At 30.4% G+C, this 17,715-nt stretch overlaps 1 protein-coding gene across 2 annotated transcripts in view; it reads right to left on the bottom strand.

Moving 5' to 3' along the window:
* Positions 1 to 774: 774 nt before the first annotated feature.
* Positions 775 to 17,715, bottom strand: part of LOC142326388 (cAMP-dependent protein kinase type I regulatory subunit-like) — a 574,503-nt gene continuing 557,562 nt past the window's right edge. For both annotated transcript variants that reach the window (XM_075368860.1, XM_075368861.1), the window contains exons 3-8: positions 16,473 to 16,673; positions 14,611 to 14,830; positions 12,658 to 12,861; positions 10,482 to 10,569; positions 4,905 to 5,004; positions 775 to 1,547 (exon numbers count right to left, since the gene is read on the bottom strand). In XM_075368860.1, coding sequence (XP_075224975.1) covers positions 4,920 to 5,004; positions 10,482 to 10,569; positions 12,658 to 12,861; positions 14,611 to 14,830; positions 16,473 to 16,673 — 798 coding nt within the window. In that variant the 3' untranslated portion in view covers positions 775 to 1,547; positions 4,905 to 4,919. The remainder of the gene's footprint in view (positions 1,548 to 4,904; positions 5,005 to 10,481; positions 10,570 to 12,657; positions 12,862 to 14,610; positions 14,831 to 16,472; positions 16,674 to 17,715) is intronic.

Genomic DNA, 17,715 nt, shown 5'->3' with positions numbered 1-17,715 from the left:
AAAAACAAAATTTTTTAATCAATAATGTCAAAATTTATATGATGCATAATTTTTTTAATCTGTCCATGAGAAAATAACTGAAGTTGGCTAATTCAAGATTTTGGTTGATATTTTGTAACACGCTCGTACACTGTAATTTTGATATTATTGTTTTTCAATAAAATGGGATTATTTTATCAAAAAAATACAAATTGAGCTTGAAATGATTGAAGCCATTAAGTTTTTTCAAAAATTTCAAAAACTAAAAATTATGTTTTTATAAAATTATATTTTATAAAAACATAAAATTTCGTATTTTCGGGAAAATTATGCGATTCATTCCAAACTTTTTTTATAATTTCACATGTTTCAAATAGAATCAGAAAACATTTCTTACCAAACATGTACAATAAACTCTTGACTATCCCTTTTTAAGTTAATATATCCAACTCCGTAGTAGGATATATATATCAAAACCAAGTATGGTAGAAATGTTTTAATTTATGTTTATGAAATCAAAAATTATTATTAGAGATTATTATCAGAGAATGAGTGTTAATAGACATATTTTAAAAAATAGATTACAGAATTTACATTTTGAATTATATTATTATATAATTAATATATTATATAATAAATTACTTATATATTAATATATAGAATTAATATATTATATAATAATATAAGGGTCCTAGCTGCCAAAAGCTGTTTATAGAGTAGTTCAGAGGTTAAAAATCAATAAATTGTTTATACGAGGTAATGGCTTTTTTACAGTAATATAATAAAAACAAATAATAATAAACCAAATACATTTATTGTTATAAATTTTATTTTACAGGAATCTTCTTATAGATCATTCATTTACTATAGTAACAATACCAGCATTTCTGTTATTATTTTAATGACCTTAAGCCATTAATTACTTTATAATTTATATACATAAAGAATGGCAATTTATATACTATATATATAAAATATATTTTATAGAAATTCATATATTTTATGTGTGTATATATATATATATATTATATAAAAAAAACACATTAAAAAAATTAACAACCAAGGATAAGTATTTACTGGTTTCAATCATAAACCAAAACAATAACTTTTAAAAAATGTTGCACTACTACAAGTTAAACATAAATTACTACTGTGTTAAAGATAATAATGTAATAACAGTTCATATAAAGTACTTTCTAATTTGTTTAAAGCAAAAAGATTAATATATATATATATATATATATATATATATATATAATTAGAAATAGCAATAATAAAAATTAAATAATTACATTTGCTTTTTATTTATGTTATTTGTTTATAATGCATCACTACCAAAACAGCACTACAATCAGTCGAAAAAGCTGCTGTTAATTCTTTCTTTTATTTATTATTAGATAAATGAACGATGGTGCTAAGGTCTGCGATTGTGCCGAATGGAAGATACTATACAATTGGCACAGCTGCATACACGTTGCACCCATATTTAAATATGTAAATTACATTTATATGCACACTGCACATTAGCTGTCCATTCACACAGTGACATAACTCATTGAAGAGCACATCTACAAAAATAAATGAAAAACAAAATTAATAATTTTGCCAATCTGATGCTTTATTATTACTATTATTATTATTATCCAATACAAGATAATCAAAGTATACATTATATATCCTCCATATCTCTTAATTCTGCATATTTTCAATTTGTTCAAAGTACGTCCAAATTTTTTTTTTAGAAAACAGCTGAAATCAAGAATCAGAGCTCAGACATAGATAAAGTGTCTAGTCTTTCATTTCATTCCAAAATATCAAACTTCAATTAAGAAAGTTACCATTTCTTTTTATTTAATTTTTTTTTTTTTTTATTAAAACTAACCTCCCAATTTTTATCTACATCAGTTTTTTCTTCACTCTAGAATCTGTATTTCATTCAGTGAGAACTAGAATGTAAAAAAAAATTATTTATAAACAAGATTACTAATTTATAATTAGCTTTGTTACATGTTTTTTTTAACAATTTAAGAAAAATTTATGAAAACATTACAGTAAATTTTATGAAGAATAAGAGGCTCAGCTTTATTTAGTAGGATCCTCAACTGCTAGCTTCCCTTTCATTGCAAAGACTTTCTATGAAAGTCTTTGGATGCAGAGGATGCTAAGACACACAAAGAATAACCTACCAGTGTGAACTTCAATAAAAATCAGCTGCAATGCCAGCTACGTAAAAATGTCAGGATAATTCTAAAGATGGAACTGGCAGCAACTTACCCGATTCACATTGCACTTGATCAAGGAAGAAGGAACAAAGAATAAGGAAATGAAATGAAAGAAGAAGGATCAACCAACCTGTTGAGCAACTCCTTCTGATCAGGGTAATTAGAATTCTTGCTCATTATCTCTTCTCAATTATTAAAGGCTTTAATTGATTTATATTATACAAAAAACTTTTAGGAATAAAAATTTAACTGTCTACAATTTGTAACTTCTTTTGTTTAGAGTCTAGGGTAGGGACTCTGGCTCTTGGTAACAAATGTTTTTCTATCATTTTTTTTGAATATAAAAAAATGTTGTAGACAAAAATAAAAGCACAAGTAATTTTCAACAACTTCTTTCTAGAACATTTTTTTGTAATTTCAACTGGAAGTCTTACCATTAGAATGGTTAAAGCTCTTTCCTACAATTATCTTGCTTATTTATTTCTATCAAAATTTCTTAACAGCAAAAATTACAACTCATACAATTTACTACAACTTTTGCAAAAAAAAAATTTAAACAAGTCCATGGCTCAGATGGAATTTACACGAGTCCTCACAAAGTGGAAAAAAATTGCTTTTTAACATTTACTTGCTTCTTGTTAAGAAGGAATAAATGAGAAACATTAAAGCTAATGCAATTTTTAAACAGCCATTTTAATAATACGTACAACCAGAAAAAATGTTTAAAATTAAAGTCCTAGTGAAATGTGAATATTTTTATTTAAATCTAAATGTTTTTAATTTTTTTTTATATGATGCTTTCTTGGCAAGAAAAATGACCAAATATAATTAAAGTTAATTATATTAACTTAATATATAATTAACTGTTGTAAGATACAACAGTTAGAATTCCAAGTAAATAAATACTACATAAGAAAAAATTAGTAATTTAATTTTGTGCTGCGAGTTGTTTATGATAATGTGGGTTGTATTACAGGAAACAGAAGAAATCATATTTCATGTAATGTAACAATACTACAATGTACTTCTTATGCGATGTAGGATTATCCAGAAAATATTAAAGGAGGGTTATTTTGAAAAGTAAATTCTAGTCAAACTTACATCTAATTTATTTCAAACGTTGCTAATCAGCATTTGGAAGGTGTTCCTATGTACATTGGAGTCACAGATGCCATTATACAGAAATTTGTTTAGATTGTTACCACCACATACAGCTAGCTTAATATTGATGGATGCATCACTAGCAACTCAGATGTCAGCAGGAGCACAGTATACATATACACTTGCACAAGTGTCCCACCATACAGCTGACTGTGCAGATATCCCACTACAGCAGTGCTGCAGCCCCACCACTCACAGGCTTCAATAAAAGAGCATACACGAGAGTGAATTTTCAATTTTTTATCGACCACTGCCTGAAGAAGTCCAAGAAGAAGACGAAGGAAAAAGTTCCCTGGCCGGCTCAATGTGGGACCTTCCAGCAGATGCCAACATCCCCACCAGAGCAGCAGGCCTGGTCGGCCGCTGGACACAGACGCTATCTTCCCACTTCAGCTCGCCGAGCTTCAATCACCCTGGCTGGTGGACTCAGCAGCAGGATTTGGGCCAGCATGGGACTGCTTGGGGACAACCGCCTTGGCCGTGCCGGCAGAAGATGCTGACCCAAAATTGCTACCGGCTACCACTGCCATGCTGTAGTGGGGGATCCAACTACCAAAGAGGGGAAGCTCAGTCTGATTTCAATGGACAAGCCGCAAATCCCCGACTACACCGAGTCAACTTTACTGGAGACCAGCTTCCAGATCCAACAGGTCTTCTCAGAGCTAACGCAAAAACACCCCTTTTCAGGGCCACCACTCCATAAATTTCAAACAGCCCTTTTCAGGGCTACCACTAGGTTTTATATTACAACATGCCTTCGAAGCCATTTGGCGACAACGATGCACTTCTCAGAACAGCCATAAGGTTTTAAATTGCCATGAGCCGTCGAAGCCATTCAGTGACAACAACCCTTTTCAGGGCTGGGTTTTAAAGTGCCATGTGCCATAGAAGCCACTCAGCAACAAGATATACAATTGTTATCAAGTATCAATCAAACAGTCTGTCAGTTATGAAAACAAGCCTGCAAACAAAAACAAGCCTTCTTCAAAACGCTAGGAATAAGCAGTGTAATAAAATTTGACAGATTTGTGAAAATGTACTGTGAAATACAGTTAGGAAATGGATTTGAATGAATGAAAGAAGAGCAAACAGCCCAAAGCGATAAAATTTGAAATCAACAATCATATTTGGTGAACAATGACTTTATACATAGAATGAACAAAAATGTTGTGGACCAATATTTTACAATTTAGTTCTCTTCTTTGAGTTTCAACAAATTTCAACATCTGTAATCTGCACAGATGAATTCTGATGAATTCATATGTGCAGATTTTTAAATATCATGAAATAAATGTTGAATGATTCATTCATTAATTCATCATATGAATTAATGAATCATTCAACATTTATTTCATGATAATTTTTGGACGTACTATGTACTTGTGATGGGAAAAATCCTTCTCAATCTTTCCACCTCTTGGTAAACTTTGTTATTTAACTTTAGTTTGTTCTTGTTTAACTTTCACTCGCTATTATTCAATTCTAGTTTCAGATAAATTTTTATAATTCTATCTCGTTTAATATCATTATATAATAACTTACCAACTGTTATGTTAACTAAACTGAGAGTGAAACAAAACTGTTATATTGAGTGATATTGCGTTTTAATATATCTGCGCAAGGACCAAGAACACGTTCAAATCTGAAATAGAAGAGTTCAATACATCAATATCACAAATAAAATATAATAATATATATCAAATAATGACAATAATAATATATATCAAAATTTGGGTTCTGGAATGTTTTTTAATGTCTGATAATTAATTCCTATGTATTTTTTAGTGCTGAATCTGGAAATAACCTTCATTTTTCCATCACGTCAAGACTTTTCACAAACTGCAAATATCAAAATTTGTAAAAAGTTGAAAGATTGTGAAAATGTGATACAATAAAACAGACATAAAGATTTTTATTTTTTTTGTAATAAATTAATATATCTTCACTTTTTTAGCTTATACTATACATTCTTATAGCTAAACAGCCGAGTGGTTTGAAGAGGAGGACGGGAGGGTTTGGGTTGAAGATGACTAGACAGTGTAAGAGCTTGTCCGACAGGTTGTGACAAGACTTAACAAGATGTAACATGTTTATTGGCAGCCATCCGCACCGCTCATTCACCATGCAACTACTATCAGTGCTGCTTCAACCATCAGTGTGTGTAAACTAATTTTTTTTCTGTCCTCTGGTGATCAAATGCATTTTTGTTGGTGGATAATATATTTTCAGACCATAAAGCAAACTTTCCATTTTCAAAATGGCTTCAACAGGCTATAAAAATTCTGCAAATTCTTTTTGTTACATTTGTGGTGAACATAGTGGAAAGGCAATTGGTTTGCTTGGCATTTCTCCTGCCACCACCCTATTTGGTCGCCCTAAAGCATAAGACCGAATGAATGTCTGGGCCACAAATGGCTACTGAGCCTCGAAACAGTTTAGCGACCAGTGTCCTAACTAGCTCCTAGAGCTAACCTAAAAACATGAACGGAATAAGCGTGTACCAGTACCAATTCCACCAAAAAATTTACCTGAAATAGACAGTTCCATAAGTGATTTAAATGAATTTAACATCAAGGAGCATGAACCCAGAGATATCTGTGCATCAGATCTTTATTCACAGTCTGAACTAAACGATTTGGTTCAAGACTTACATCTAACCAAAGAAAATTCAGAATTGCTTGGTTCGAGGCTTAATGAGAATAACCTGCTAGCAGTTGGCACCTAATTTTTCTGGTTCAAGTAAAGAGAAAAGGATTTTTCATAAAAACAAGCTTGTGATATATTTAACATATGTAAAAATTATAATGGTTACAAACAATGATTCAATCATAAACTACAGTTAAATTTAATACTTACATTCTTTACAATGAAAATATTGAACATATGTTGCTTTAAAAAACACAATCATTTTAGATTGCACAAAATGTATTAACTATAACAAGGTACATAACTTTGTGTTTATTAAAAAAGTATGAAAAACACTACAATGTATGAGTAATTAATGTGAAACTTCAGAAATGATGTGAGGATTTTCATGTGAACAAAGTAAATAATCTTCCATGAAAGGTATTAATATAAAAGACCCATCTGCTCTTTATCTTTTTGTGACATAAAGTATACGAAATGGAATACACTATCTCTTAACCCCTCTCAGGGAACCTATGAAAGCTCACAGGGTTCTCAAAACAGAAAAATTCAGCTTTCTGAATTTAATTTCTTTTATGGAGGAAGAGTTACACAAAAACACAATCAAAAAAGAAGAACGAAATATTTATTTTAAAAAAATTTAATTTTATAACAATAGTTTGTGAGAATTATATAAAAATTGCCTAACCACAGCTTCAACTAATTGCTCCTTGTTAGCAAAATCCCATTGTTGATGAATGCTTAACATAACTAACTCATTTAACCAGTAATCACCAATGGTGCTTCTTAGCCATGTTTTAATTTGACGAAGAGTGCTAAATGAATGCTTGATAGTACTTATTTCCTCTGTTTGGCATCTGCCACAAAAATGTAGTTCTTTAAAGGTACCCAACATTTTCCAAGAGATGTTTTTTCTTATCAACCGGTTAGTGCTCACCCAGTCGACAAATTCTCCAATATCATCTACGTGACAACCATTGTCTTTAATTTCACTTTCACTGTGTTGCACATTGGTTTGAACTGTAGAAGAAGGCCCCACAGTTGCAGTGTTTGACTCAGAAGGTGGTTGGTACTTCCTTAATCCTCATTCTCATTGCTGCTGCTGCTTTTTTTTTTTTTTTATTTTAAATTTACTACAAAAAAAATTAATTTAATTTTTTGACCAGACATTGATGAGGATGCAGATGTGACATCTCACTGCATTGGTTTGACAAGGAAGGTTCCAACTGACATTTTTGTCAAAATTGATATTTATAAGGTATATGACTATACTAGTTGAACTTAATTCAAAAATATTACTCTTATTATAAAATTAATAACTTATGGAAGAATCATCAATAGAAGATTTATCAGACATAGACATTTTTTTAAAAACCACTTTTTTGGACTCAGGGACCCCAAAACAGATATTTCCATATACTCATATCATAATTATAAATTTGTCACAAGTTAATTAAATATTTTCCTTTCTTTACTAACAACTTCAAGATAAACTAGAAACGAGCTGATTTTACAGATATAATAATCGAGCAATTGCCAAAAAGCAATATTGGTAATTAAGCCACATTTTGAATTACTTTTAATTGTTCATCAATAGTATTGATTATTTAGAAGAACTTGACAAATATTATAAACTGAAATACAAAACTCTTATTTTATGTTGAAAGATCTAAAGAATCCCTAGTGGCATAATACTTGCAAGCATAGAAAGATAATCAAAAAATTAAGAATAACAGATTCTAAGTTATATGCTTTTAAAGCAAGTCGCGCTTATGTAAATTTATGGTACATACATTGTAAGTTAAATAAAAGCACATAATAGATGTCACAGTATGCTACTTACTAAAAAATGGTAATATTCATTCATTATAATTAAGTGGCTGGCAGGAGGCCGACACAAATAAAAAAGACTTTACAGCCGTAAAAAATTGCAGCTTTTTTACTACTTATATACCTGTGTGGCAGTAACAACTGCACCGACTAACCAAAAATGCATGAGCTCTTATATAATTGGTAATTGCTTCAGTAATATTCCTGTCGTGTTGTGAAATGAAACTAGAGTGATGAGACTATTTTAGAAAACTTTTGTTGCCACAAGTTAGATGGTGCCGATGTGTAACAGTAGTTCTTAAATCTTCTCATAGGTGGTGAGAGTGTCCCTATTGTGTAATTAGTTTTTTCAACTTAGTTTAATTTTAAATTTTTCAAAAATTTATTTATAAATTTTTCAAAAATTTATTTATAAATTTTTTTTTCAATCTTATAAGGGAGCCCAGCTGCAGCTACCCCCCTCTGGATACACCCAAGAAAGCTGAATAAATAATACATGCTCCAATATGAATACTTAAAACTGAAAACAATAAATGTAAAAATAAAAAGACATAAACATTTGCTATAATCTTTCGTGTAAAATTTGTCTAACAATTACCTACAGAAAAACAATACATATAAAAAAATATACAGTATAAACAACCAAGTAAATATAAATGGTGAACAACTTGATAGAAGCTTGTTGTTACCTATCTACATATAAATTTTTTTGCCTTCATCATACCATTCATGATACACATTACTATTTTTTAAATCAGCACTAAAGCAAATTACACAAACACATCATTAGATTAGGTAAGTTATATCATTGCAAAAAAAACTTTAGATACAAAAGTCTTCAAATGTAATGAAAAAGATTGAACTATGGACTATTATTTTTTCCTTGATCCCATTATGTCAAATAATAATTGTTCTAATATAATAAAAAAAATTAAATTACAATATATACAAAACATAATTTTTAAAAAATTTAGTGTAAAAAAAAAAGAGGACATAGATCCTTCCTTTCAAATGGTACCAAAATATAAACAGCAATATATATGATTGATATAGTGAAATATTATAAACAGATATAATTAAACAAGTTCCCAACAAACTTGTTTTCAGCTGCTATGCAACCATAGTTCTCTCGCGTTACTGAACGAGAGAGAGCTACTTTGGACTTTCTTGGTGCTAAGTCCCAACACCCTGGAGTTACGGCGGGCGACTTTGAACAGTTTTTTTTTAATATGAAAAGGATGATCCTTTCAATTTATGTTTGTCCACACCGTCCAAGACCATTGTATTACTGTCACTGGGATAGGAGAGGCTGGGAGACAGGGTACTGCATCCCTTTTATTTGACAAGCTTTTCATCAGGATCATGGACATTAGTATAATGATCCATGGTCACATAGGTAAGAATGCTAAGTGAGAACTGAAGCAGGCTGATGTGGAACTGGGAAGGCTCATGACTCAGCTAGCTCCACTTAAGAGGAATCTGGGAGATACCGGCCGTGTGAATAGATCACGTCCATGTACGTTACAAGAATGAAAAAAGGTTGATGTTTCAGATGTTAGTACTCTGCTCAAGGGAGTTCCTGATGATGAGGTTGCTCAGCTAGTGTCAAGGAGATGGCCCTTGGAGCTATTTGTCGTGACCACTGAAATTAAAAGCGTCTATGTTCTCTGTCAATGACGGAAACATTGTTCTGATCCATCATTTAGCAATTGGTGACACCAGGTATGCCAAGAGGGTCAAGGAGAAGTCCCAATACCTTGACACCCCTCAAAATAGGTTAATTATATCCCAGCTCCTCAAAATAGGGAAGGTTAAGTCAGGGGGACACCTCATTAGGAAGAACAACAATGGGTCCTGATGGATGATGACCTCAGTTTAGATCATTGTTCTACTTACGTAGTTGTAAATTCAGCAGAGAGCAAAGGGCCAGCCACACTCACTGAGTTAGGGAGGGAGCTGATATCACCTCCCTCTGGAAATGAGCGAGATTCTCTCCCTTAGGAGAAGGACAAATAAAATGTGATCCACATCCATCTGAGAGGTGAGGCTAAGGTGGCGGAATCTCTGATTCCGTGTAGCAAGGACTGATGTTTCTTTCTGTGGCAGGACAGATAGAAGGGTCATTGTCTATATCAAGGACAGTATAACAGACTGACCTTAAGCAGATCCAGAAAAGGATGTTTCTATGAGTCTGTTTGAGTTATAAAACTGTCTCCTCTGATGCAATGCTCATTATCACGAGTAGCTGCCAAAGTTTAGGGACAACTGTTACCAGGAGGGGATATAAGGCATCGTCTTAGATTTTTCTTCTAGATACAGTGATAGCAGTCCAAATGGGATGTAGCTAACAAGGAAAGATACAGGCTAATCAAATGTGTTGCGCAATAGGTTATTAGGGGATTTGGAGAGATATCAAATATTTATGGAAGACATTAGTGACATTCAATTCTTAATGTAATAAAACTTTCAAAAGATTGACCAAAACCTAGAATCTTAAACCACGTAATTTATTTCACTGTCAAATCAATACCTTCATTGTTAAATGGCTGAAAACATGTTGAAGAGAAAGTAATGTTTGCCTGATTATATCTTGAATATATAATAAATAATAATATAATAAAACTGATTTAAAATGAATCATACCTTGCTCTATCTAATTTAACACATTTGAGAGGTCCTTTTGCCACAACAGTTGCAGCTCTTGGACGGTCCAACAGCAAAGCTATTTCACCTACAGAAAAAAGTACATTATATTATTTTAAAAAATACCTACAGTGTATTACAGTAAATGTAAAAAAATGGGGGAAAAATCAAATACATAACTCAATTTTTTTTAATGGTTTCCGTTTCGTAAACTAACTTATATAATACAAATCGGTGAATCAATAAACGTTACAATTGTTTAAACAAATATCCAAGTCAATCAGCCTGATTTAGATTTATGAACATAAATTAACAATTTTGTCATACCAAATATTTTTTGTAAAGATATACAAAATAAAATATTTGGTAATCTTGTTTTACTACATATAAATAACAAAAAGGATTAAAACAGCAATATGAATTTATAATTCATATTAAAGTTGATATACTAATTAAACAAATACATCACTCGAAGATGCATTGCAGGCAAGATTAGAATTTCAACAGAACAAGTCGATCATAATCATATTAATCAGCTCAATTACCAGGTTGATTTGATCACAGCAAGTATCATAAGTTTTGTTGGAGAAAATCAAAAAGCAATTAAATGTTGTGAACTCTTGAAGCATAAATGTATAAAAGTATATAAAGTATAAATAAATGCAAAAGTATATAAAAAATAAGAAGCCGTATAGAAGAGGAAGAATGCCTTTTCTATATTGTGAACAGTGATGGGAGTTAGGTGTATTAACAACTCCCAGAGAAAAAAAGAGCAGTAATTTATTAATCATCATAAAAAAAATATCACCGATATTATCAACATTCATGGAACCATTATTGCAATTACCACTGTTAACATTATCATTATAAATGATAACCTCAAATGAAAGTTCCAAATCCATCTACGAAGATATTCTGTTTCCAAGCAGAAACCTACCTTACCTTACTGTTTATGTGGAAACAATGATGAGAATATATTTCTCAAGTTCAGAAATTAAAAGAACCGATTATATTTCAGAATAATAAAACTATTCACATATTCCATAAACAATGCTAGACGAATAGCATACAAAATTCCACCTCATAACTCCCAATTAAACATTCAACACATATTTTCAAAAGAGGCAGTCATGCTATCAAGAATAGATCACCACTGATGGTTTGCTAAAACTGCCACACATTTGGAAAGACAGATTAAATAAATGGTAATTAATTCAGAAAACAAATCTGTAGATTAGCAACTAATAAATTATTATATTATATGGTTTTTTTTGCTTTTAAATGTTTTTTTTTTTTATTCAGTAAGAAATCTTTTACTTCTTATTTAGCCACCTTTTTTTTAGTAAACTTGCACAAATAAATAAGTTAATTTAATCTTCTGCATCTATCTAATTCTTTATACGTCAATTGAATATGTAGTTTGTCTTTATGTTGTATGTGTACAGATATTTGTTTATAAAACTCACGAGCCGATGAGAATGATTCTTTTACCAATGTTTTTATTGAACTTTGAAAACAGTTTTGGATATAAATTTGTTCAATAATTCCATTATGGGGAGAGTAGTAAGGCTTAAACTGAGTACAGTATTTTAATGATATTTATAATTTTGTGACCTTGACTAAATTACGTTCTGAAAGAGATACTGGTCTCACATATTAAAAAAATAAAAACTGACTATTTTTTATTTTGGCACTTCATTTATCAAAATTGGAGTAACTGTTCTCAACATTATATTTTGAATAAATAATTTGATGTATTCATGCCTGATAAATGTATCTTAATAACGCACATTGCTATAGGTAAGTTGATTAGTCAACACAGAACTCTTACAACTACATGTAAAACAATTACATGATGAATAATGCTGAATCACATATGTTAAGTAAAAATTTAAAAAAAACCTTTTAACTACGCAATAACTGTGAATGAATTATCTATACATATTTGAGAACAGTACAGGAACAATTTATGAATTGTACATAAGAACAATTAATTACATTCAGAACAAAGTTACACAACAATTATTAAAAAAAAAGAAGATTTTTCAGAGTTATTAAAATATTTTGACTTGACGAATTTCAAATTAATATGACACTTAGTACATATCTACGTATAACTATATGTAACTTCATGATGAAGTGTAAGTGATAAAGCACAATGTGAAAAAAGATATACCAAAATAATCTGAAGGTCCTAATCGTCCGACTTCCGTTGGTTCTTCTCCCTCTGCTCTATACTGTAAGACGAGTGCTGTACCTTCAACAATGATATAAAAGTCATCTCCAGGCTCACCTTGTCGTACTATTGTCTCACGATCTTCAAATGAAACTGGCTCTAAGGCATCTGCTACTGTTAATCTCTCCCACTTATCTAAACTCTCTGTAAAATAAAATTTACTGTATTACTTTTCTAAAGCATAAACAGACTAGCAGGCTGTCTATCTATTAATATCAAAAAATAAAATTAGACAAATTATCACACAAGTGTGATGCGATGACTTTGGTAAAAAACAAAAAAATATAAAAATAAACAAAGATAAAGAGTAGAAAAAGCAAACAGTATAAAAATTAAATAAAGAAATTTAAGAAATGTTAGAGTAACCCTTTTTTAAACAATAATATTAAAAAGAGTATAAAATACTGTCATTCTTAACTAATACAGAAATGCATACAACAATTCTTACCAAAATAAGACACAATGTAAACAATTTTCAAAGCAGATCGAAGATACATAAATTTTCATCAAAATTTAATCTGCAATTTATGTAATTACAAACAGGAAAAATCCAGTAAAAAGTGGAATCAAAAACTATAATTTTAGCCACAACACTAATAGTCGCAATACTGTTTTCAGAAATTTCAAAGTTGAACCATTTTGATACAATGGTTTATACAATTTTGATGAAATTTTTATTTTCTCATTCTTATAAATAATACTAAATAATTTTAAATATCTTTAACAAGTAAAATAAACTTTCATAAATAAAATGAAAAATAATTATTTATTTATACTTAATTCGTTAACAGAATATGTCACGTAAATTTGATTTAAAAAAGTTCAATAATTTATTTTACCTTGCCCCAAGTTTTTTTCACACTGTTTTTATATTTTCTTTCTTTATTTTAAAGAATTCAGGGGCCAAATGTATAACCATTGTTGTGAAACAACCCTGTTACCCTTAAACGAGACTGGTTCCATGGTAGGAAACAGAATATTTTTGACAAACATTCTGGACGTAACTGCAATACTCAGTCCAAACCTTGATAATTTAAATAATCTAAAACATTATTTCTAAATAAATTATTATTAATAGATTTATAATTTTAAATTAGAACATATTTTAGCTTTAATTTGTTTACAGATTTATGTAAAATTTAGATTACTAGTAATTGGCTACCGTTATTGATATTCTGCAGCTTTATCATATCAATAATACAAACATTAAATCTTATTTATGTAACATTAATTCAATTAATTTCTTAATTCAAGGTTAGCATGTGTCCAGTTCGTTTGCAAATTTGTACTTCATGTAAATGAGTTTATCATTATTTGTATTTTATGAAGTTAGCAAAAAAGAATAAGAAATTGCATTTTTTCTGAGGAAGCATATCTTGAAGGAACCAATGGTATGAGTGTCACAATGAACACAAAAATGTGCTCACTTTAAGGAATAAAAAGGGTATATTGTGTAGCAACTGATCAAGCTACTGTGAAAAACTATGAAATGGTATTTGGCTGGTAGGAAGTGAAATCCCTTTGGAAAAAGTACCTTGTGCTTCATTTACTGTTGATGAATTGAGTATGACACCATAAAATTTTACAACAAAGAAGAGTTAGGTATATCTATTATCTTAATTACCAACTGGAAAAACAGAGCACAAAGTGTGCGCTCATTGGCTTTTAAAAATCCAGTTCAAACTGGTGGCAATGATTTAATCATACGAATTTATGAATCTTGAAAATGTAATGCAGGTTACTATAAAAAAGCAAAAATATCATCTTTTTCTACACCACATCTTAGAATATTGGATATGTAGATAGCAACTACTAAAATAATGAATTACTACAGACATTAAAATACAAGGTAAACACAAGTAAATAAAATAAAAAGACAGAATTTGTACAAACCGAGTATGGAGACACGAGACAAAAATTCTTCATACATTTTGCGTTTCCGTATTGTTGAGCCCATAAGGATACGACGGTAAGAATCTCTATCAATGCCCCACAATTTAACATCTGTTTTTGCACGAACAGTAGCTGCCCTGGGTGTTCCATAAATAAGAGCCAATTCTCCAAAACTTCCACCTTCACCGATTGTTGTAACCAGTTCAGAATTCACATAAACCTGTAATAAAATAACCGTAATTCATTTGGGTTTAAACAACTAAGTTTCAATAAAACAAAATACAAGATTACCATAAAAGAATGGTGCCGTTTCAGTAATTCATAGGAAGATTGTAGGGAAATTTCTAGAACTTATATTGGTATCCCTGAAAGCCTCCAACCCAAAAGTTTGTTTATCAGCAGTTGTAACCACAACGTCAGTTCTTGTATTGTTGCGGTGAGTTTAGTGAGTTACTATGTTCTCGGATAAAGACAAAGCAGAGTGTGTTTTATTTATGGCTGAATTAAAATCCATAATTTTAGTTCAACGTGCATTTCGACGTGAATTCGGAAGAGATCCAACACACAAAAATAACATAACACCTTGGTTCAAACGATTCAAAGAAACTGGATCAGTTAAGAAACAGAAATCAACCGGCAGACCAAGTGTACCAGAAGAAACGGTTGAACTAATTAGACGATCGGCAATTAGAAGTTCTGGGAGGTCCATCCCAGAGCGTCATTGAATCGTCAAATTAGGTATTCCAAAATCAACAGTTCACAAAGTTTTACATAAAAAACTGAAATTACACATTTATAAAATCCAGATACTGCAGGAATTGAAACCCGATGATGGTGTAAAACGTTACAATTTCGCTGTTGAACTGTTGGACAGAATAAGTGAAAACAAATCATTTTTAGATGATATAATTTTTACAGACAAAGCTACATTCCATGTGAATGGATGTGTTAACAGACACAATTCACGAATATGGGGCTCTGAAAACCCACACGCAATTATTGAGAAAAACGCGATTTGCCTAAAGTTAATGTTTGGTGTGGCGTGATGAAAAATCGTGTAACAGGGCGTTTCTTATTTGCTGAAAAAACAATTAATGGAGTTGTGTATCTTGACATGTTAACCAATTATTGCTTTCCTCAGCAACTTCATTTCCAACAAGATGGTGCTCCCCCGCACTTCAGTGCATCGGTCACGGACACTTTGAACAAAAAATTTGGAGATCCATGGATAGGCCGGCAAGGACCCATACTTTCGCCTCCAAGGAGTCCAGACCTGACACCTTGCGATTTTTTCTTGTGGGGGTACATCAAAAGCGTTGTTTATACACAAAAAATTCACGACCTAAACCGCTTAAAAAACAGGATTAATGAAGCAATGACAACTGTTAACGAAGAAATGTTAACTAATGTTTGGAGAGAAGTTGAGTATCGTTTGGACATTTGTCGAGCGACTAAGGGCACACATATTGAAATTTATTAATTATGTAAAAAAATGTTTGAGATGACAAATTTGAAAAATAAAAAATATAAACTGTAAGTAATTCTGTTTTAATTTAAACCGTGTTCAAAACCGAACCATTCTTTTATGATAATTCTGTATAAATAAAATACTAAACAAAGAAAAAGTAGCACATACAAAAAATAAAATTATTTTGGCAGCAATTTATGAGGATATCTCATATATAAAAAAACTGAAAAATACTAAAAATACAGGAAAGGGAAATGTTTAGAAGTAAAACAACAAAAAGAAGTGTAATTCAGTATGTTTTATAAATTTTAAATCGCAAAAGTTTCATAATCAGAACTTCTTAATGCTACATATTAATAACCAGACAATCGTCATTTAAACAACATAAACTTACCTCGACTTCACCCTGATCGATGACATAAAAATTATCTCCTTCATCGCCCTGCTGAATGATAGCTTCCCCTGGAAGAAAATTAACTGGAAACATAGCATCAAATATGTCAGACCTCTCATTTTCATCTAAATGAGAAAATAGTACATTTTTGGCAATCGCTTTTGATAATGCAGCCATGGTTTTGTAGTCTTTTGGAACCACCTAGAATAAATTCAAATTACAAGCAAATTAATATAATTTTATCATTGATAGATAAAAAAATCACAAAATAGAATTAACACAATCGATAACTCCAAAAAAAGAATATAGAAGTTACAAAGGGAGTTTAGAAGATTGAAAAAGGTACATTACATTATACTTTTATCTATACACTTTAATTAATGCTACAGACAGCATATCCATCTTGCAGGCAGTAGTACCTAAACATAATACAATAGATACATTACATTTTAAACAGAATATTAGAAATTTAAATAATAATCTTTAAATCTTTATTATTTTAATAATAAAAATTTACTGTACTAATCGGCAAGTTAATTAACCATTAAGGTGTTTACAGTTTAATACTTTGAAGATAATTCCTTAGCGGTTCAAGTAATATCAAAATTGAATGATGGTTTTTCATAGCGATTGTAATATTATAGTAATACAATGCATTAGTAATAGATCAACAAACAAACAAACATATGGATTTAATTTTAGAGAAAGTAATTAACTTCTAACCTAATTTTTTCATTAAAATGAAAAAGTTGATGCAAACAGGTGTTTAAATAGCAGCATCATAAAATGTAAGATGACAATATAGAGTAAAAAAAATTCCACTGGTGAAAGTAATACTTAAGAAAATTTCTTAGGCCCATGAATTTAAGAAATGATGGGTAGTATTCCTATTTTTATGCATAAATTCACACCGATATTCAAATTTCTAATAATATAGTCTACAAATGAATAGATTGATATAAGGTCTACAAAATGAAAGTCAGTTTATAGTTACAGAAAAGAAAGAGAAGCCAATCTAATTTACAAATAAAATTTTTTTATTGGATATAAAAAAATATGCAATAATAAATATATTTTTCAAATCTGTACATAATTATGCAATATTAAAGAACCCATTAGAAATGAGTAAGAAATGCTCTCCATCAATAAAAACAAAAATTTCCCGAAAATTAACAGGAAAATATTAAAGGAATCTATAGAAACAGACAGATCACAGCATTCATAAAAATTGATTAAGGTCTAT

The sequence above is a fragment of the Lycorma delicatula genome, chromosome 6 (genome assembly GCF_047948215.1).
Source record: "Lycorma delicatula isolate Av1 chromosome 6, ASM4794821v1, whole genome shotgun sequence".
Classification (NCBI taxonomy): domain Eukaryota; kingdom Metazoa; phylum Arthropoda; class Insecta; order Hemiptera; family Fulgoridae; genus Lycorma; species Lycorma delicatula.
This window is presented reverse-complemented; position numbering and strand designations above follow the sequence as displayed.